Genomic DNA, 23,552 nt, shown 5'->3' on the forward strand with positions numbered 1-23,552 from the left:
CATGATAAGTTCTAAAATGAACAGCCTAAGGAAACCGGATCAATTGCGGCTATCACACTTTTGAAAAATTTTGCCAGTAATAAAGTCTGACCATCTGTCAGGCTTAGTAAATTCAAACACTGTGAGACAGGCATATTGGCGGTTGTTGTTTTGTCAGAAAATAACCAGTATTGTACTGACAGAGCTCACACTAGATAATGAAATGGTAAAATACATGATCTGGAGTGAGTCTCTGAAAAGGTAAACTAAGCAGAAATGCTGAGTTGGTGGGGGCAGGGTATATGATTAACAGACTTAACTATTTACAGAAACTATGGTGTAGCCAATGGGAAACTGAAATCCAGTGCTCTGATACTGTATTTTCAGCATCTTCACCCTCCTCCTAGCTCAGTCGAGGCTGCCTCGTTAACTCATTTTGTGAGGAATTGCAGAATGCTTTTTTGACACAGCCAGTGGCGGTAATGCAGCAGCAGTTGGATTCTTTGTTGATCTTATTTAGTGCTCATTCTGTCAGAGGTTGTCTGTGGAGATCTCACAGTTTTGTAACTTGCAGATATTTTTCTGAAAAAAAGAGGCAGATTCCAAAGGTGGCCAGGTGCCTACAATTTATGCTCAGACAAATTAGTGATACAAAATTTTTATTACAGAGGTTTGATACAATTAAATGCTTTTTAAAAGTCCTACTATAAAGATGTTCAGGTGCATTGCTAAAACAGGCAGACCTCTGGAGAAGGTCTGTGACTGCATCTCATCGTTTCTTTCTGTGAACTAGTTATACACCTGGTATAGACTAAGCAACAATTAATTAAACGTGTTTCATTTTCTAAGGAGGAACTTAGGTTTTGAAATGCAAGATTTATCCCCTATGTCTGTACTAGCAACATGCTGCTCAGCTGATGCCAGTGGCTTTTTTTGAAGATTGTAATTTTTGTTATGCGGTATTCTCTAATATTTTTTGCAGCTTTGTTGCTGAAAACAATTTTTTAAAAGTATTTGGAATACATTTTAGAAAAAGCGTCTGCAAAATCCTCAGGTGTCCCCCTCTTCACGAAGATAGACACACTTTTGTCCTTTCTTCACCATGATATAATTTACCCTGCAGGGAACTCACAGTAGAAGACTGTTCCATGAATGGCATCAGTGACTCATCTACAGAGATGGAGCATCACAAGTCTATGACTACAGAGTGAAACAAAAATACATATTGGTACATGTGCAAATAAAGAAAACCTTTATAACATAGGAAAGGTGATGCTTTGTCATGTGGTTGACTGATGCTGTTTGACTCAAAAGGAAAGGTTGTCAGGTCTCAACACTTCTTTTCTAAAAGCTCAAAGAATAATTCTCAACTAAAAGAGACTCTAAGAAAAAGAAAAATGTAGGAAATGTTTTTCCTTCATTTAAACAGGGGCAGCTGAATCTAAACTCCTGACTGTAAATGCTGGTCACATTCTTAAAACGCTATTTGATTTTTTGCTTACATGGATTTTGGTTTCCTGTGTTTCCCTTTTGTTGATACAAGCAGACAGGATATATTCAAACAGTGCAGGTGACACCATATGCATGTGGGGGTTTGTTTTTGTTTTGCTTTTTATTATTTTTGAACAGTATTTATAAAAATAAGTGAAAATCTGTACAGTGAGTACTTTGTGCTTCTGCTCCCTCATATGTAAGCCAAAAGCAAGAGCTCTACCCTTCAGTGGAGAACCCATACACTAAATTGACATTTTATTTCTCCTGAAGAGTACTAAACGGTGTGAGAAGAAGGTGCAGTAAGAATTTGCAATGTCTTTCATAACATGACAGCTATAGTGTTTCACGCTTGACTGGTTATTTTGAAGTCGGTGAAATTGGGCTAGTATCCACCAGATGATACTTTTGGTTTTCACCACTTTGGCCACCTTTATGAATCAAGGTTTTTCTTTTGCCTCCAGTTACCCAGTATAGGAGACAGAGAAGGGTGGCAGGGAACCTGATTATTGAGTGGGCTAGCAAATGCACAAAGAAATAGAAGTGAGAAAGGGGAAGTGTTTTTCACTGTACTCCCAGTGTTTAGTAATCTTAATTTCTCTATTAGTGTATTTTAGACTATGGTATAGTTTCAAGGTGAAGATGCTACTTCAATAATTTTTTTTTTTTTTTTTTTTTTTGCCTTGGGACTGTAACACCAGAACAGTCTTTACACATTTGAACCATTTTGCAGGTGACTTTTAATGAGCCTATTAAGTGCTGCATCCTAGTTTATGTACATCTTTCATTTGTTCCATGCTCCCCCTCTTTGATGATGAAGACCGTTGTCCTCAAGGCATGAAAAGTCAGCTGTAGTGATTTCTTCAAACATTATAAAATCAAGTAAACAGAGATGAAAATCAATTTTTGGGGGGCTTCAAAAGAGTTTTTCCTTTAGCTTCATTTAGCTTTATTTACATTTGTGATCTTCAGAGCAATTACAGGTATCTTCTAATATTTTTAATGTGCGTTTTTTTTTTAGGGGACACATGATGATAGAGGTTGCAGATATGACCATGTTCCATTTTATTTTTTCTGCACAAACTGTACTGCATTCAGTACGCAGTTGCAGTGGGCTGAAATGGGATGTGAGCTGGCCAGTTTCAGGTGCAGTTTAGGATGAACAGGCAGCTCATTGCACAAAGAAGATGGTCATGAGTATGGAGCAGCTGCATTGTTCACTGCACACTGTCTGATCTGTGCTGTTGTGGACCTTGCAGATCTTCTGGAAAAAGTTTCAATAGCTTGAAAGAAAAAATACAACCTAAGTGGAAGGGGAAGCAGAGGGAGGATGCTACCTTGAACACCTATTTCTTGCTGTCAAGTAGCTGCTGGATTCCAGCTTGGATGGGGCTGTATATGAAAAGAGATGAAAGGTATGAGAGAGGTGCCGTTTCATTTAGGAAATTATTTTTTACAAATACAGAGACAAGGAACACTGATCAGAGAGTTTGGCAATGTAGTAGTTAAGGCTACTGTTTCTACCATGCTCCAAGTTTGGTTTGCTTACATGCCACCAGAGATGTTCTTTGAAACTATTGAAAACACTTTCTGTCTTCCACTGTTTGAGGTTTGTACAGTGGAGAGAGATAAAGCCTGAATTTGTTTACCTACCTTTACACACAAAAGGAGATGGCTGTATCCCTAAGTGGAAAGGTTGTATGACTAGTGGTACTTTACAGTACAAAGCACAAAATTAACATAAGCTAGCTATAAAATCTTTACAGGATTTCCTTTTTGCATATGGAATTTCCTGCTAATGTAAAGCCATAGATGGGTCATCAACTAGTTTCAACTCTGTCCTTCGCAGGGGGAAATGCTGATGTAATGTCTCTTAAGGATGTCATACCTGGCTAGCAGTACCTGTCAAAACTGCCACTGTAGCTCTGCATTAGTCTGAGTCCGGCAGAACGGCAAGGGAGAGCAACTGGCTTTGTGTCAGCTTCAGCTGGTCTGGGGTATGTAGGCACAGGGAATAGTTCAGCAAAAACTCTCTACTGCTCATCTCTGCAGCAAATAACCCAAACAGTGCAAACAAAACAAATCCAATGACAAAGTGTGCCAGCATACTTTGTTTGGTTTGTTAAAATAACCCTTTATGTTTGCTTTCTTATGTTATCAGCCCAAGAGGATGAATCCATCCTGTTAAGCAAGCTCAGCTCTCTATCAGGAGAAAGACATTGTTTTTGAATGTAAAAAATAGTTAGTTCTCAGATCTGTAGACATATGCAGAGACCTTCCCTGTAGCCACATCTTGTCCCATTAATGACCTGACATCCCAAACCAAACATGCGTTTCTCAGTAGTGTCAGACAGGAAAGAGCTAGCCTTTTATCATGACCTTTGACTACTGGACTTGGAATGACCTCTTGTGGACACATGTGGTTTGCCTCCTATAGGATGAATGCTTCTGATCAAAAATAGGAGACCACACAGTGATAAAACAAGTAGAGTGTACAGTCTGCTCCCCAGGTTTTTAGCCACTGACAAATAATAAGTACCATATACTTCTAGATTTCAGGGCAGAGACTTAAAGGAGGTAATCAGCAATAAATGAAATGTGTGTTGACAGGTGAAAGATGACAGTGAACATCTGTGTAACGTTGGTTTAGGTGACATAGCCCTGTTTCCCTAATGAAAAAGCTGCGTTGTTAGAGATCCAGCATGGATATCATTGCAAACTAACTTTCTTTTTCTCTCATTGATTATGTCAGTACAGGGTGGTCTGTGTTTCTGCTAAATAAATGCCAGATGCCTGAACGTGAATCAGTTGTAATCAGGGGAGCTTTGTTTTCTTATTATCAGTGCACTGAAGGCTGACTGAGCCAGATGAATGCTCTCCCCACCGGCAGTAAAGCTGATGAGCCAAGCCTTGCTGAGACAGTGATAAGGCGTACTTACCTTGATAAATCTTCATTGTGTATTTTAGGGTGGTACTATGCCTTTATAATGACCTGTAGGAAAAGGTGGCTTACAGCTTGCATGTCCCTCTGCTTTCCAAATCCATCCCAAAGTCTGGATGCCCAACCCAGCCTAACAGTGCCTCTCAGGTTTCTCTTCATACCTTCATCAATGCAAAAGTGGGTGTGCCAACATCAAGCCAGCAGTGCTGTGATAGTGCTCCCTGTCAAGAAGAGCTGTTGCACTTGTACAGAGGACTTGGCTGCAGCTGCTCAGAACAGTATCTTTTTTCCAGTGGGCTGAGTGGAGCATTGTCACTCAGTCAAACCTGTAGTTTTGGACTGCATAGGCAGGCATCGCTGTATGTGAACACACTTCTAAGCAGGTTTTATTTTGAACTGGTTTGGATTTTTTTCCACTATGAATACTGTCTTCAGATGTAGTCACGAAGCTGTGGTCCTTAGTGTTTGCTTACCTTCATCCATGGACTGAAAATGTGCCCAGGCTGTCTGGAGCCAGCTATGTGCTGCTGCATATCCTAGAGAAGAACATTGCTGTATTTCCTAGCATAACTGTCTATTGTATTGAATGTTCAAGTTTCTTTTCTTATGTTCATACCACAGACGTGGCATCAGCATAGGCCAAATTGCAGGTGTGTTTCTGATGTCTGCTGTCCGACTTAATGTGAACTTTTAAGAAAGCAGTCTTTAAAGAACTGTTTTTGAGATCATCCACACCTCTTCCCCTTCCTCTCCTGGTGCCCCTCCAAAAACCATCTGCTTTGAGGCTTGCATTCTGGCAGACAGCTATTCACAGCACTGCTTGAAAAAGATGATGTGGTTGTGTGGAAGAGCAGGGTTTCACTTTAGATAAATATCATTGCTGTAAACATGGTATGCTGGCAGGGCAGATTTGCCTCTTGTTTGTTTCTAATGCTGTAGCAACAGCATGTTCCTTCATTTGCACACTTTTCATTTGTCTTTTGGTAATGTTTGCATTTGCGTTGCAGTTTAGTTGTGGAGTTCTAGGCATGTAAGTGTTGTCGCCACATTCTTATAGTCTTGAGACATGAAAAAAGATGAAAAGTTAGATAAACTCTTAATTTTCTTCCTATAGAATTGCTGAAGAATTACAGAATTAGGAGTAATTTTTCAGTGCATAGCTTTCAAAATTTGTCAGGTTTTTCATGATTTTGTGTATTTCCTAGGCAATGGTGTTTGTTTGTTTTATGCCCTTTGTTCTGCAAACTTAGCTGTTTGACTGATTCCAGGGAAATCAGTAAGACTGTCCCATGTATCAGGTATTTTCCAAACCCAAGCTCCTCTTCTGCGTATACTTTTGTTTAGAAAATGATAAAACATGAGAACTTTGAGTGTTATCATTCTGGCCTCAAGCCCATGGATCCAAATGCTACTTGATGCATGGCATAGCTCCTTGATCTACCTGCTTCCTTCATGCCCAACTGCCTTGCTGTCTGCAGGCAGCCGGGCTCTGCTATCTGGCCATGCTTGGTGTTGAGCAAAGCCACTGCACATGCTCCAGCACACAAGTCCTAGCATGCTCCTGAGCTACCTTTCCACTGCCTGAATTTGCACATACGTCCAGGTGTTGTCCTTGTGTCCATCTGTACAATGCAGATGGATGCAAAATTGATTTTACTGTTTAACAGTGGGTGAATTTATTTTTACTGATAACTGTGTGCATGAGGCAATGTGCTTCCTTGTTTGCAGGGGCAGACAGGCACTGGGTCCTCTGAGGGCAGCTGCAACTTCATGGCCCTCTGTCACAGAAGTGGAGGGTCATTTCAAAGTGTAGGCTTTTGTTTCAGTAGGCTGGAGCACATGTGCTAAGATATCACGGTGATCATTTCTTCTGATTTCTTCTAGATTTTTGGATACCTTCTTCACTGCATAAAAATACTTCGCAGAGCATGAGCGGGGATTTTAAAAGTAGAAAGTAATAACTTTGGATAAAGGCTTTAGCATATAAGCACTTTTATTTAAAATTAAGAGCTGAGTTATATCCAGAGTGCCAGATATGAAGGTGCAAATTACCAAATTGGGTTGTTAGGAAAAATGCTTTCTAGCCTTTTGATACTGCATTGTATTCATTGTCTATCAGCATACAATAAAATGTTATGTTCCTTACCGCCTGTAATAACATAGGAAGCAGTGAAAATTGGAATGATAAAATCAAACCCATTAGTCCAGTAAAACAGCCAAAAATATAAACCAGTGCTTTTAAAATTTTGGGAGGCTGTTCATACATAGGCAAAATTAATTTTGTATTACTTTTTGAATTATACTAAAAATAAAAAATTAAAACTTATAAGCAGGCAGCTGTGATCAGAGTTTTCTGTAAGAAGAGTCCATAACCATCTGCCAGCTTGGGTACTCAGTATTGAAAGACTGAGTAACTATTGGTTGGGTTTGTAGTGATCTAGTTACTCGTATTGCCGTCTTTATAATAAACATCAATTTCTTTTGTGTTTTAATCAGAATTTCTACCTGGCAAACAAAGGGAAGAATGAAAGCAAAGAAATGAATGATAAAAACAAAGAGGCTTTACTGGAGGTAAGCCAACTTTCTAGGTTGATGATGCAAATGTCACCAAAACTCTTGCTACCATCTGCTCTGCAACAACAGTGTTTAGATCTTTGGGCAAATGTGTAACAAGAGGAACTTCTGTGATGGTTAGTGTCTTTGTGTCTAAGGTTTAATATGTGGATTTTCATCTGCATCTGCCGCTCACCGTTAAAAATGCAGATTATATACCCTATCAGAGAAATTAAAAAATAGATAATTATTTTGTTGTTACAGACCCCAGTGCCATGAAATGTTTTTACTTAGTGTTTCTATGAAAAGTAATGCCATGATAACAATAAAAGCAGTTACACAGATGTGAATAAAGAAACAGCTGTGCGACACCCTTAGGCCAGCACTTATGACTTTATGTTGATAGTAAGGTTGATCAGTAGCAAACAATTATCTTTGGGTTAGAAGCAGATGTACTTCTCACTACCACAAATTATTAGCTCTGCTACAACAGAAAAAGAACCTTTGCACTTTTTCAGAAAGTTTGTTTAGCCTCTCGCCTTTCCTGCTGAAGTTTTACTTCAGCTGTATGTTTGAGAGAGAAAAATCCAGAGCTATATGAAAGAAAAGATTATCACAGTTCTCTTGGCAAGCATTTTGACTTTGGTAGAAGTTCACAAAGGAAGGAAATGCTGTTCTCAGGTGACTGAGGATTCCCATTTCAAAATTAGTGCATCTCATGAAGGCATCAGATGTCAACTAGCAGAAGTCCTGGTAAATTCTAAATGAAAACATCAGTGATAAGTGTGTTAGCATTAAAAATTACCCAACAGTAGGTCCTTCAAACAAACAATGAAGTATATTTGTTTAAACTGTGTTGTAAATGCTAGTATGTATTTAAAAATGAAAGCGGGTGATTTTTTTTCTTTAGCTGTTTTTAGAGCTCTAAGCGTTCTCTAAAGATTCTCTATACAGAGGTATTTCTCTGCAGAACCTATAGATGCAGCAATAGAGAAAATCCACCAGCAGCAATACCAATCATTCTGTTTTATGACCTTCTACTGAGCACATCTGTGCCTAGTTAAAACCTTCTGTAGGTTTTTGCTTGACCCTTTTGAGAATGGAGGTTTTGCGAGCCCTCTTTACCAGTATGAACACCCAACTTGCGTGGCCAGGTTACCACATTAGCTTGGAAGAGTTTCCTGTGCCTGTCTAAGGTGTTCATCTCCCTGGTAACTGCATTCTGTCACAAAAAATGTCTTTATTTTTCAAGGGAGCATTTTTCTGCTGTGTATTAATAGGGTTGTGCTTAAATCAATTTATTTTGTGTATTATTATTCTTGTTGCACAGGAAAGCTTCTGCGGGGCATCTGTCATTGTGCCAGAGCTTGAAGGAGCCCTTTATTTAAAAGAAGATGGAAAAAAGTCCTGGAAGAGGCGTTATTTTCTTCTACGAGCTTCTGGAATTTATTATGTACCCAAAGGAAAAACCAAGGTCAGGAAGCCAAATAATCCTTTTAGCAATAAAACAATTCATGGAGGTGAAAGTGAAGAACTCCCAAGGTGACATTTTAAGAACACTGTCTGATGCATCTGAGAGGTTTGGGGTTTTTTTGCTTTGACTATGCCACTTGTGGAAATATCAGAATGTAGTCACTGAATCCTGTCAGTTTCTCTCCTTTTGATTTCTATGGATCGATAAAAGCATTAATAAAATAGTACTGCTCCGGAAGTCAGTCAGGGAAAGAAAAAGAGCACAGCACCCTTTGGCTGGTGTTATGCTGCCAAAACACTTCACTTATATGGGTTCCCTGTGGAAGAATATTTTAAAAGTTCTTAAGTAAACTAATTTCTTATCACAAAAAAGGTGGAATTTTACTTTTATACTTTCTGCACCAGCAACTAGCATGCAGAAATGCTATACATTTTTTCCAACAGAGATCTTTACCTGGAGGATGTGTTGTGCCTTTTAAGGCATCTTAAGTCTGCCCTTTGTGTAGAAAGAATGAGACAGAAGCATTCACCTGACCGAATCAGATGCACTGACATTTAGTATTGCAAAATATTTAAAGAGTCTGAATTGCCAGTGTTGGAGAAGGAAAGGTGTCCTGGACGTGTTGCACATAGGGGTGACTGTTTCCACAGTGATGAGGTAGAACAGTAGCTTCTGGGACTGGTGGTATTTTTTTTTTTTTTTTTCTATATTCTGAAAACCACTTCTGTTGCCACTTATGGCTCTGCTAATGCTTCATATTTGAAAATTCTGGTGCTGCTGATGGAGCTTTAACATTAAGATCTGTGCTGTGAAACTTAACTGTTCTGCTATTCCCTGACTAAATTACAAAGAAAAAAAATAAAGTTGATAGCTTATAAAGGAATGCTGTGCTGCTGCTGCTCCAGTGACCTGTGTTTATAACCAAATCTCAGTGAAACACAGACCTAGCTTACCTTGCTGCTTTCACAGCAATTTATTTTGTCTTTACCTGATCCTGAGATACAGGCTTTCAGTCCTCAAATCATGTTGCATACACACAATGTCCTATCAATTAGGAGCTAGAATGCTATTTGGAAGACATTTAAGGTGGAAAGAGCGTAAGAATAGTCAAATGAAAAGTCCATCTTGGAGACTTCCTTCTAGTCTGCCTCCAATGATGGCCAGTATACAGTGCCAAAGCTAGGCAAGCATCTACTGACAGTTACCCAGCCTTTTTCATCATCCAGTGATACCCGTTTCAGTGACTTTCCATCATAGTGCAAAGGAGGAAAGTGCTTTCTTTTTCAGGTGATAGACTACAAACACAGGCTCAAGATGGATCCATGCAGTCACCTTACTACAGCTGGTTTAGTTTAACATTTTATTGCTTGTTAGTCATTACAGCCTGTGTACTGCCCTGCCTATAACTGAGCCATTTTAAGGAACTGTGTGAGTGCTTCAAACTCACTATATTACCAGCTCAGCCACTCACAGGGATTGAGGATGTTGAATCTAGTTCTTTAGGAGATAGTCACAGCTCTTTAAAATGGTATCACAATCACCTGTTTGCTTCTGCTTCTGTAACAGCCTTCAGCAAAAGGATGCATATGTCCATGCCTCAGCCATTCCAGAGAAAGTCAAGTCTCTTAGCTCAAATCTGTGTTTAATGGTGATTTAAGTTAGTTGCTGGACTCTGTATTGGAACAACTAAGGCCTCAGGTACATGTGTCTTTTTTGGAGACAATAAACACTGGTAGATGAGCAGGCTGCAGTGAGGATGCTAACTATCTTAAAGCGCTGCAGCAGAATTCAGTAGAGCTTTCCAGTCAAAGCCCTTAAATTTTGAGAGTTCATCCCACATCAGGGCAGTATAAAGAGTGCACATGCACCTTGGTGCAGTCATTCAGTTGTGGGGAGAGTGATCTTTCATTGAGGTACAGAAACGAACAGTTGGTGAACATGGTATCTTCAGCTGCTGCAGCTGTTTTGAAATTCATCATGTAGTCATGTTTTCACTTGTTCCAAAAAAGCAAAGAAGTCTGGCATACCTTTGGCACTTCATGTTGACTGTAAAATACATTGCAAACATGAAAGTACAGGGACCTGTTCGGGGAATTTTACACATGTGCCGTTGGTATTTTTTGTTGTTTGGGGTTTTTTTGTTAACAAACTAGTCACGAGTCAGCACTGTTGTCTTAATTTCTTTCTTCAGCATTACTCTACTTATATCCCATTCAAAAACATTACTGTTAATGGACAGGGTCACAAACCAACAGAATCAGAATTGCAGATATAATTTTAAAATTTGTTTCTGTTAATTGTGTTGCTTTGTCATGTTAACATTTCAGAAATACTCACAATAAGTGCCTTTGTTCCTTGCATAAAAATTTGTTCCTTACTTAGAAGAAAATAACAACTGCATTCATATTGGTCTTAATTGCTATTACCTGATTCATAATGGAAAGGAACAACTCATTATATTGCACAGATTTGAGCATGTTTGGGAATTTACAGTGTTGGAAAATCCTAGGTCCACACAGTCATTGACAAAATCCCTGACATCAGCTTCAGGGGAGGCGGGAGAGAGAGAAGCCCTGTCTACATACAGTATGGAGTGCTTCCTCCCCACCCCCAAATCTTACTTGCAAACTCAATTTGTAAATAAACCCAACTCAAGGGCTTACTGTAATGAAAGTGTCAGTAGGAATGAGAACAGCATAGAAGAGCTATCATATGTGGAAATATAACCCCATTCTTAGGGGTAGAGAGCATTTGTGGTTTGTTATTTTTTTCACAATTTCCTGATTTCTCAGTTTAGCTAACAGTGACCGCATGGCACGGCCATCTTTGTATTTCCACTCAAAGGATTGCAAAAGTTATGCTTTGTATGCAGAATTCTGCACTGAGAAGTGTGCCAGCAACAGAAACCTTGTTACTTTAGCAACATATTGTGAAGAAGCGAGTATTATGATAAACAGAAAAGGAATGATGCCAGGAAATCTGAGAAAATTAAAAGCAAACCTGATTAAATGTGTGCTTATTTCCTGATGAGAGTTTGTTACATATGCCAAAGAGAAACAAGCTCTCAAAGCAATGTAGAACCCCAAACCTTCTTTCTCCACTCTTCCGAGGGTGTGGTTGAAGGCCTATATCTATTTTACTAAAGTTATTTCTTACTATGATGTTCTGTTTGGTCAGTGCAACAGCAAAATGTTGCACTGTGTTATATATTATCCCTAATACGTACTGACTCTTCCAATTGTTAGTTTAAGAATGTACACACTTAAAATTAATCTTTCTTCAGTCAACTTCATGACAGTTAAAAAATAAAAAGCATTGTCATTCATGCATTTGAAAAAAGTCCTATTAATGAGTTTCACATCAAAATTCAATTTGTTCTAACAATGATGTGCTTGGTTTTTATTTACAGACATCACGGGATCTGGCATGCTTCACTCAGTTTGAGAATGTGAACGTTTATTATGGTTCTCAACACAAAGTAAAATATAAGGCACCTACAGATCACTGCTTTGTCTTAAAGGTAATGTACAAGAGAAATAAGTTCTGCAAGTATCATACACAGTTTCTTTTATATGTAAACATGTTTATAAGTTTGAAGCTCCAGGGACCCTGATTACATGGAATACCTCCTGCAAAATCATGTTAATTTTTTTCTTCTCTTCATTGTTGATCAGCAACATACCTTTAGAACCTTAATTTTAAGCACTGGTAGTCCTTGATGTATGTCTACACTGCATCTGTAAAGTTGTCTTCAAAACAAGGCTGAATATGCTTCCAGTGACTGTTCAGGTGACTGGACATATCTGGACAAAACGCAGATGCATGGTCCCTAATGTTGACATTATGAGCACTATGGACTATGTCCTAAAAACTATGTCTACTTTTTTATTTGCAGTGTAGTCATACCTGTTGAATGGTTTGTAGAAGTGAGATGCAAAATCTTGCAGGAATAGGCATCTCAGATGACATATTTTATGGCACAACTATTTGTAGTAGGAGGGCAAAAGAGTTTGTTCATCCACTCATGAAAATCAGTGCTGGCTGTTGAAGTAAGTATCTCATTGCTGCTTCTCCAGGTAATAGCACTGCAAAGAGGCTGGGAATTCTGCATTTCTCTCAGGAAAGGAAAAGCAGCCTATGCTTTTCACATAGTTCAGATAGCAGAAATGAAGCTTTGAGGTTGCAGTAATTAGGCCTTGCCTGCTATCTGTAATTAATACAGATTTTAGAATACAGTGGGATTACTGTGTACAATGCAGAAGATAATCTTGTTGCTGCTTCTCTATTTAAAGGCCTGCAGTGCAAAGAAGATATTAGAAAACATGGTATCTTGCCATCTCAGAAAAAAAGTACGGGAAACATTCACATCAGAGGTCACTTATAATACCGCATTTCTGGCTGTAGCTGCACACTTACAGCACTTTTTTATTAAGTTTCAAAATGTGTGCTAGCCTAATTTACATTTGGCCAAGCAGAAGTGGTTTATAGTCCCAGACTTACTTTCTGAAGCAGATGTATCCAATTAACACAGATGAGCAGTTTTAATACTATAGTTCTCCACAAAATGCTCTGCAAAAAGCACTTTATCCTTTTTTGTGAAACAGGGGTGAACCCTCTGAAGTTAATAGGTAAGCATTATTTCTGAAAAATACAACTTCTAATGGAAAAAAAAAGGAAAAGGGGAGCTGATTCAAAAATAAGGGGAAATTGATTTTCTAAACAGATGACTGCTCAAAGAAGTATCTGTCTAATTTAATAAGTTAGTCATGTTCTGTTCAGCTGAAAATAAAAGCATGATTTTTGAAGTGTATGTAGCAATGTATTTAACTGATCACAGTGATTAGAAAAACTTTCAGGACTTATTGCCATTTTTTGTGAAAAGAGGTATGCTTAAATAAGAACTTACACAAAAAAGTCACAACTCAACTGAAATACTTGCTTTATTGGATATGTGTTGTTAGCAGTGTACCCTCAATGTGAAATGTGAAGAACAAGATCAAAAGCTGACTAGGGAAAGCTCTATGTGTAATAGGCTTATAAATGTATGAAACCTACTTCGCAAAACTGTTTGCTTTGATGCTTCTAAAATGTGTTTGCTGTATGCTAGAATAAACATCATATTCGATAACATCATTATTTCTGAGCAACACTACTTAGTGATGAATAGATTATATTACAGTGATTGTTCTTCATTTTAATTCCCACAAATCAGCATTTGGTAGATTCCTGACTGACTCAGTTTCAGACTTGGCTTCTTTTAACCGCTGTCTCTTGCAGTGGCTGGGGTTGGTCAGGGAGTATGGGCCAAGTATTGATATCTTCAAATCTTCTGTTGTGTCTGTTGTTTCAAAAGTGGAAGCCTCCCACTTAGGATGGGTTTCTGAGGTTGATGCAATGGAGAGTTTCAATATTTATTACAATTTCTGTACATTAATTTGAATTCTGTATATACCTTTGTGAAGGCATACAGGTAAGATTACTTTTGTCATATCCTGCTCTTACCTTTGAAGGTTGGAGTTGAGGATATAATACATCTTGAGGGCTAAGGGAAAGAGCAAAGATAAATGTTAGTGTCTCTGATTGGATGCTTGATGACACAGAAGTGTGTGGACAGGAATACAGAGCCGTTTATTACACTTAGTTACATTTTGTTCCTGTCTGGTTTTCTATGGAATTCTCCCAGAAGAAAATACCTCTCTTGTTGGGAGAAACTTGTCCTGAGATGGCAAAGGAAAACAAACCTTCATCCTTGAGATATTTCTTATCCTGCCGTATTTTGAGAATAAAGTCCTTGAGATGAAATGATAGTACTTTTGCAGACAGGTGCAGTCATCAGCCAAGTTACTTGCTCTGCTGTGTTTCAAACTTAACAGAAGAAACTGCCCAGCTCAGAGGCAAGAGACCAGCTTGTACTTCATAGCACAGGAGAAATGCAAGGACTTAGCAACTTCAGCAGTATCTTGCTGCTGTGGTAGGTGGAAAATCCTGCTGAATTCAGAACCAGACATGATTTCCCAGCTTTGAGCACTGAGTTGAAAAAATACCATATTTATTTCTGACTGGTTAAGCTAATTGGCATCCTTACTTCAAGAGCAGGGGAAACGCCCTTTGTTCATTCAAATGGCCCATGAGGTGGGCTAATTTGGAGTTGAATATGGCCTCATGCTTGAAGGACACATACCTTCTTTTCCTTCAGTCCCCATTTGAATGGTGAGCCTTCTAAACAAATAACTAGGCTAAAACCAGTAACAATTGTACCTGCCTTCAAAGGTCCTGTCTTGTATTAGCAGGGATAAAAGGTCAAATATTTCTTTTTGCCTCCCCCCAACCTTGGCCATCTTTATGGTGTGTCTTTATGGAGGGAGGAGCCCTCAAGAGATATTATAAGAACAAGCAGAGCACTCCTGCCATTTCTGTGTCTATGTGCCAGGCATCACCACAAACTTACAGGAAAGAGGTACCCTATAACTAATGTTAATCACAACCCTTATGTCTTGGTTTTAACTAGAACAATGAGATTTCTCAGGTTGTCTTACACTGCCCTGCACCATATGGGCTTTTGCCTCAAAGTCTTCATGACATTTCTTTGAATGTTGCTTCACCTTGATCTCTGTAAATCGGATGCGGGCTTTTTCTCCAGTTTATTCTTAGGCTACAGTCAAGTGAGAGGCTGATAGAAACAGCGAGCCTTTGGTCCTAGGGCCTGTCCCAGCTAACATGCATCCAATCACTGGGAGCCAGCAGCTCCCTCTGTCCTGTTTCTTTTTTAATCTAGCCATTTAATTTCAACTTCAGTTCTCATACCTGCGTTACTTAGCTGATGTTGGCTTGGGTACTGGTGTTAGTGTAGCAACAAGATCATGCGCATTGTGGACAGGTTGCTTTGACACTTAGCCAGAAGCTGGAGTAGGTTTTGCAGCCTGTGATGTGGAGCTGCACCTAGACTAGCTATTTTAAACTAGCTCAAATATAAATGTTCTCGTCTGCAGATCCATCCTGTAGGATGTTCCTCTTACAGCTAGAGAAGCATGATGTGTTGTGAGTGCTCCTTGCCTATCACTTCTTCCTTCTTCATTATATCAGCACCCTATTGTATATACTGTAGTTCAGAACAAAAATGGGGTGTGTTTTGCTTATTTGTTAACCATCAAGACACTGAAGAGATAATGGGGAAAAGGATGGTGTGCCCGAAACAATTCAAAAGCATGTCACGGTGTCTTAACAGCAAAAGAGCGGGCACTTTACTGAGCTTATTCAGGAGTTCTCTTTCAAGATGACTGGGGAGACAACTGCAGTAACTGAACAAAGCAGTTGCTTCCTCATATCAACTCCTCTCAGGCCGCAGAGAGGCCAGCTGGGACCAACTGAAAAGAGCACAGCTGGCTGGTTGGTGTCAGAGAGCAGGGTCACCTTTAGCAAACCAGAACCGATGTGGCTGGGTCCTAAGGACAAGAGTGCAGCCTGGTATGGAGGCTCTGATGGAGTTGGCTTTCAGGAATCCTTAGACTTTGGGGCAACTATACAGCTTGAACTGTTTTATTTCCCAGTAGCTACTTGGTCTGTGCTGAGCTATAACCTTCTTAAATTGAATTGTTCTATACCACTGCTAAACAAGCCTTCCTCCCTCAAAGGATGTCCCACATTTATAAAACAAAAAGCAACACAAAGAACCCTCAATATATTAAAGAGAGCCTCTGAATAAAATAAATACTTTTGGGGCATCTGCTCCTGTAAACAGATTCCTCCTATTTTCTACTTAGCCTAAATGTAATGCTTACAAAAATTTAAAGATCCCCCCCTTCACTTTGATATCAGATAAAGTGAGTCTTTTCTTAATAGAGACCTCCATATGCAGAAAAGAGGAAAGGGCAGCCAAGTGTGAAAGAAGACCCTCACTCAAACCTGCATCTGTCAAGGTCAGATCTGTCCCTCTGTTCCAGGGAGAAGAGGTGGGAGAGGGTAGCTGCACAGCTCTCCCCGCCACCCTGCGGAGAATGCTGGCCACTCCTGGGAGAGAAATGGCAAGGGAACAAAAAATCTCTCCTTCACAGAAAAAGTAATTTCACACACAGCACACAGCAAGTTGGAGTGGTTTGGTTCCTCACAGTCATCTTTGCATTTACAAAAGCAAATTTTTATGCATAGGTTCCCTGTAGATCCTCTTTCACAATCATGGAAAATGCTGTGGAAATGGATGAGACCTTTTGTGATTTATTTCATATTCTGAAGCTGAAAACCCTCAAAACCAAGAGATTCCACCATGAAGGAAGAGATCTGTTCATTGTGCTAGCAACAGTATCCATCGCACTGAGCAGAAATTGTGAACATAATGTTTTATTTTGTGCATTAAGAGTGTCGGGGTGTCAGTGTGTGTGCGTGCAGGCTAGCTAGGAGCTGGTTTTGTCACACCATGTTGAAAAATCTTTCAAAGAGACAAATAGCAAGGTAATCTATATGCAAATTTGCTGGTTTAGTCAGTCTGATGTGCCTGTGACAAAGAGTGGATTTAATTATAGTTTATTGGTGCTGGTTGTGCTTGAGTAATCTGGAGGTAATGGTGCATAATGCTGAATTAATCTAGGATGAAAAAAATTGGTTTCCTGGGGATAAACTGAGACAAAGGCGAATCATCCTCTATTTCCACAGCTGGGTACATTTTCCTGTGCAGGCTAAACAGCTAAATTTTCCTGGTGTCATTTGGAAACTCCAGGGTTTTTTAAAAATTTCAAATGATCCAAAGAATTTTGGAAGTAAATTTGCAAGAAGAATAGCTTCTGTTTTCAGTAGTGGCCTCATTTTAGCAGGTGATTTGGTATTTAGTCACTCCGCTCCTGATTCCCTCCTCCCTCACGCACAGTATGCTCCGTCGCAGGCTGAGTCATGTACATAATGCATTCAACACAATGACAGTTAAGAGGTAGAAGGTGAGAATTAGCATTGTTTGAGACAGAGAATAATAGGAAAAAGACATAGACCAAATGGCTAGTGCGGGAAACGAGGACAGAAAACAGGAGATTTTTATTTCTTTATGTGAAAGATTTGAAAATTGTTGTGTTAGCATGAATGCTTCAGAGTAAAATTCATTGCTAGATAAACTGAAAAAGCAAAAGCAGAAATATTCTTTATTACACTTTCAGATATGTGGGATTAGATAGTACATGCACACAGTTTTGCAAAATTAATGCATAAATAATGGGGAGAATAAGGACAGAGAATGGACAGTGAGAAATGGAATATAATAGCTTTGGAAAATATTATTTGCTGCATAAAGCAGTCCTCTTTGGTTACAATGGCTATTACACATATTTTTAATTACCTAAAAATTTTATCTCAGTCATTAGAGAAATGTAGGTCAAAAGAATAATTTCCTTATAATAGGACAGTTACTGTTTTATCTGTACAGTTCACACATGTCTTCAAAACATCAGTTCAGCCTGGTCATCTTAATGTGTGGAGTGCATTAGTAGATGACAAATTTGAACCACTTCAGTGTGATTTATTTTTTTTTTTTTGAAAGGTTCTGAGTATTAATTCTACTTGAAGGCATGGGAGACAGAGTCTCAGCTTTTCTGAGAAGCTAGCTTAGCACAGGTTCATCAGTAGAAGATGTATCCAAAACATTGACCATTTTGTGAAAATTTGGCCTGAAGCCAAAGCTTTTGATCCAAAGTTAGTCACTCTTTATGCTTCTGGCTATTGTTTCTGCCTCAGAGACTGAGCAATGATCCATGTATTTTGGGGCAAGGAATCCAATGAGATGCCTGAATAACTTCAGTTTACTTTTCATCTTCAGTGTTGGAAGAAGGCAAAGCAAAAGAACATTTTATTGGGATAATCTCTAATTTCATGCACACATGGCCTTTAGTCATTTGTTTTGGCACAAACCATAGAAACCACATCGCTCAGTTCCCGTTTCATCAGGTTTTCAATGTGTTCTATCTTTTTTTCTCTTAGGCAAAGAGTTTACTTTATATCTGAAAATGTAATCTGTGCACAAATATTTTTTTAAACTTCTCCAGAAAATAAGGTCTTTATATTCAAGTGCTTCTGCTTTCTTTATCTCTAGACAGTTGATACTTGTCAAGGAGACAGTGGGTCAGAGAACACTAGATTCAGTTCCAAATGTTTTCAGTGCTTTTCCAGGTGGAACACGGCACATCCTTTTGCAGGGTGACATTTGAGGTGCTTGGTCCTTAGTAGGTAACTGGACAGGTGTCCATCCAACACTTCCAAAAATTGAGCCCAATGATGTGACTAATTCTTCATTACTAAGAGTTTTGACATAGAGAAAAAGATCACCGTAGTCAAGTTATGTTGCATTTTAATACACTGTATTATTTTGAAGCACTATTCAACTTTTTTTCACAAAAATTCTGAAGTCTTTTTCTACTTGCGTATTATCACTTTTCATTCAAACTATGACTTCTGGGGTGGTTGCTTTTTAAACAGTTGTCTTTCATAATTCATTTTGGTGCTGCATGTTTCAGAGGTGAAGGTGATAAACCTTTCCAGAGGAAGTTTTCACTTTGTTGTCAGATGGTTTTAGTGACCTTTTCAGGACACAGTATGCACCATGTAAGAAAATAATTTATCTGTCTATATGTGTGAGACGTGTAAGCTGTGGCATACTGAGGTTAGTGTTACTTTGCCTAAAAATACAGTATTTCTCACATGACTGTCATGATTCATATTGTTATGACCTCTGTTAGTCTCACAGAGAGGTTATTACAGGGACTATGAATCTAGTTTAGCAAAACCAGACTTACATAGTGACTACAGATCCTTACATCTGTGTGCTGTACTCAACAACTATCCTGAGACGCAAGAGCTGTGAAAGGAGGAAATTAATTCACAAGGATCTTCACGTCAAGTCATCATTTCCAGGGACTTTCAGCTGTCCAGATTCTTCTTTGAATTGATTATTCTGAGTCAGCATTTTAATGTACTATCTAATAGATTTTGCATGTGACCTGAAGTTTTTAGTGGAGAGTCGAGCTTGTAAAGGTCAGTGTCGACTTCAGAGACTTCTGCCATTTGTACTGCCAAAGTAATTTCACTATGGTACAGTTCTTCCCAAGTGAGCAAGCTGCTGGGGTGGGGTGTGACAGTTCTTGGCTGAAACATTATACCTTCCTATCCAAAGTAGCATACTTCATGCATCTAAAAGCCCCAGGAAGCCAAATGCCTCATCTGAGCTACTTTCTAATAATCTTGTACAGCTATAAACCTTCAGTATTAAGCTTGGTGTGGCTGGTGCTTGGTCCCGTGGTCTGGCCTTGCACACAGCTGCTCTGGCAGCACAGAACAGTCCTACTCAGACCTGATCCAAAGCCCAGGAAAGGTAATGGGCATATTTCCAGTCAACCTCAGTGTACTATGGGTCCAGCACAAAGTTACGTTTTAGGTGGCATTGGTAAAGTCACTCATAATAAAAGAGCCAGTGCTGCTGCTTCTTGGAAGGTGAGAGACAATACAGTTCTTAGCTGTTATGAAGTGAAGATACGTACTGCCTGAACGGTTTTGAGGTGTTTAACCTTCCTTATGAGAGCTGGGTGTTCAGCAGCTTGCTAGTTTGGTCCCTAATTGTCAGAATATACTTGCGACTCTGCATTTAATCATGGTTACTGATTGGAGTAATTTAATCAAGGAACTGATTGGGGTAATTTGGAATAGGCCCCACTGGTGAATGTCAGTAGTTAAGATGGATTGCCTAGTGGAGACAATAGGTAGTAAAAGATAGGGGTAAAGAGTAGGCAGTAAATAACTCCATGTGGTCTGGCATGGGATACTCTAGCCTTGTTCACTGATATTTCCCTCTCAACTTCTCAGGATGTTGAGAACCCCACAGTCTCAAAATATTCATAGACAGAGTAAGCAGTGAGGTGAGGAAGCTTGCTGATGATGCTACATTATTCAGATCATTGAGGAAAGGACAGACTGAAGAATTCTGGAAGGCCATTGTGAGGATTAGGTTCTGGACAATAAAGTCATAAATAACGTACGATCTAGGTATACACACAGTAATGTGCATAGGGACAAATGCGATCAGAACATCACCTGTGAAATTACTAACTTTGAGCTGACCTGTACCCTTCAGGAGAAATATGGTGTATATAACTTGGTGAAAGCTTTGTTTCAGTGCTCAGTGGTGGTCAGATATGTAAATCAAGCATCAGGAATGATTAGGAAAGGCACAGATAATGAAACAGCAAACGTTGCCATACCATGGCACAAGTCCATGGTTTCCCCTCACCTGTGCAGTTCTGGTCCTCTCACCAAAAAGAGGATATAATAAACTTGGAAAAGGATCAAGGAGGAAAAACAAGGATAAACAAAGGTAAGGAATGACCTTGACTTGAAGAATGACTGCAGAGACTAGAAGCCCGTTGGCTGGAAAAGAGACAACTTGTCAGGAATATGATGCAGACCTCTAGGCTCAGGAGTGGCATGGAGAGGTGTGGATAGGGGTCGGCCATTCAGTTTCTTTTCCAAAACCAGAATGTTAGACAAAGCTCGTAGCAGTCAGATTCACAGCAAAAGCAGCTGGTTCTTCATAGAGTGTGTAGCTGACCTGGGAAGATTGTTGCTGAGAGATGTTGTGGATGCTAGAACTCACTCTGGGCTCAATAAAAGGCTGAATAAGTACCTGGAGGAGAAATCTATTGAAGAACCTAAATATGGAGAAACCCCATCCAGCTCAGAAAATCCCCTGACGTGAAAATAGTTGCAGACAGGGAGAGTACGGAGAAGGAAGTGTCATACATGCTTGTCTTGTTCTTTCTTTTCTCTCAGTATCCTTTTGTGGCCACTGTCAAAGTCCAGATACTGGGTTCAGGGACGTTTGATCTGACACAGTACAGGTGTTATTGTGAAACTGGTGTTTCTGTAGGGTGCCCCAGAGGAGAGGTCTGCAGCAGCCCCACTGAGCTCCCCAGCAGCAGATTCCTGTGGCAGGGCAGTGAAGCACCATTACTACCTAGCTTGCTCTATGCCATGTCCTCCTCTGCCTTGTTTATGCAGTGTGCACTTTCTTCCAGATGTTTGCATGAATTATCTGTTAAATTATAGAAGTGGGTTTTTTTTCCTTTTGTAATAAAAAACTGTCGGTAGATGTGGTGTTTGAAAATGAGGGGAGATATGTAGGCCTATCGAACTTCATTGTCATGAAAAAGGAGGAAAAAAAAAATCCTTGCTTATTTCGTTTTTGAAAGCTTTGGGTGCCATCTGCTGGGTTCAGTAGGACCTTACACACTGGAGCAAAATTGCTAGTTGCTGGTTGAAAAGTGCTTGAAGAATTGAATTTACGCAGGGTTGCAGTGTCTTTGCACCTTCTGGTGCTTTTGGGTCTTTTGGTGATAACGTCACTCAGGTCTGTGGGATGTACTCTGGCACACAGAGAAGTGCCTTCTTACAGTTCCCTTCTAAAGGTACCATTCAGACTGAATTCTGTAATGGTTGTCACTGTGTTTGGTCCACATAGTGGAAGGAAATAAGGATTGTCAGGCATTGTGTCCTGACCACGTATTGCAGTAGCGGAGCCCACTCTGAGCAGCATCCAGACTGTCTGAGGCTGCTGGAGACAGGGACAGGCAGCCGCTGGGGAGCTGGGGAAGGCTGTTTGTCCAGGGGCCCTGGTTACTGCCCCTGTTTGATATGTGGCATATGTGCATAGCAGCGAGATACAGTCCTGTACGTTGACCTGTGTGAAGGGGTGGTGTGTGAATGTATGAGGTGGGTGAGGTGCAGGTCCCTGGGACGGGTATGGTGCCTGCTCTGCAGTTAAGGCACCTGGTGATGGTGAGATGGCATCTCTGGGCTTGCAAAGTGAGATGTGCCTAGCTCTCACCTTGGGAATGCCCAAGAGCAAGTTAATAGAATAAGGTAGCCATGGGCCCTTCCAGAGGGCTGAAGCGGACTTTGCATATTCATCATCCAGGGGAGATGGCCAGCTCTGTGTTTGCAGAAAAACAGCAAAGGTATGTGTGTGAGCAGCTGAGTTCAGACACGCAGGAAGCTGTAACATGGTTACCCACAACACTGCCTTGGGACACATCTGTCACTGTGAGACCCCTCAAAAGTAATATCCCTTTGTTCTTTTCTTCCTCAGAGTTATCTCTGTGGTGATAACAGGGCTTTGGCAGCAGTGCTGGCTTGCACAGTCCCATCCTCTCATCCACCCCTTGCTACTTTTCTCTCCCCAAGCCACAGTGCCCCTATCCCCACACTGTATGTGAGGCCATGCTGTGTACTGCTGTGTTCAAAAAAAATAAACCAGAACTACAGAATGATGAAATGGGTTATATTTAACCCAGACCAGTTCCTTGTTTTTTTGAATCACAACTGAGCCTCATGAACAGTTGGATCAGCACAAACAAGGGAAGCACGGTGTCTGCAGCGCTGAGGGGCAAACAGGGACACATGGCTGAGGAGCAAGACCTCTGTATTCAGCTCTGCTTTTGAATCCCTGGATCACCCAGCTGTGGCCAGGGTTTGGCCACCGTGCGGGGACACCCCAGCCATCAGCAGGCATCTGCGAGGAAACATCTGACGCCTGTGTCGGCCCTGGCTGGTGGGCTGCTCACAGCGCCCTCCACTGCAAGGGATCTTGCTGAGTTCCCCATGTCCAGCACTGCTCTGCGTTGGGGGCTTAACAATACGTACAAAACCAGGGTCCTTGCTGCTAGGTGGAAGTATGCTTTGAATTTTCAACTGCCCAGGCCGAAAAGAGAGTAGTTTGACAATAGTGAATCCTTGGAGCATATTTGGCTCCTCTTTTGTGCGTTTACAAGATTTCATTAACTGTGCATCTGTAATTTATAAGAATATAAATAGAAATGAACACATAAATGTGGGATAATGAAGCCTTTTCCTTTGGTTTCATTCTTTTCCTTGCATATCAAGAGATGACAGTATATTATTCCATCTAAGCTGCTAAAGACTTAGAGCCTTCTCTGCTGTAGCAGAGGAACCAAATTCCTGCAGAGTCTTAGGATATTCAGTCTCAGGCAAGTAGGCAGCCTGGCATTTTGGTGGTCTTTGGGTTGCAATGATAACGTCACCACATACCACTACTACACTGATCAGTAAGGGGAAGAGATCTTAAATTGTGTCCAA

General features: G+C 40.2%; 1 protein-coding gene across 2 annotated transcripts in view; it reads left to right on the forward strand.

Moving 5' to 3' along the window:
- APBB1IP (amyloid beta precursor protein binding family B member 1 interacting protein) overlaps positions 1-23,552 on the forward strand; it is a 69,704-nt gene that overhangs the window by 36,465 nt on the left and 9,687 nt on the right. For both annotated transcript variants that reach the window (XM_074866454.1, XM_074866459.1), the window contains exons 8-10: positions 6,908-6,982; positions 8,295-8,438; positions 11,848-11,958. In XM_074866454.1, the coding sequence (XP_074722555.1) occupies positions 6,908-6,982; positions 8,295-8,438; positions 11,848-11,958 (330 nt within the window). The remainder of the gene's footprint in view (positions 1-6,907; positions 6,983-8,294; positions 8,439-11,847; positions 11,959-23,552) is intronic.

Source organism: Strix uralensis, chromosome 1 (genome assembly GCF_047716275.1).
Source record: "Strix uralensis isolate ZFMK-TIS-50842 chromosome 1, bStrUra1, whole genome shotgun sequence".
In the NCBI taxonomy this organism is placed as follows: Eukaryota; Metazoa; Chordata; class Aves; order Strigiformes; family Strigidae; genus Strix; species Strix uralensis.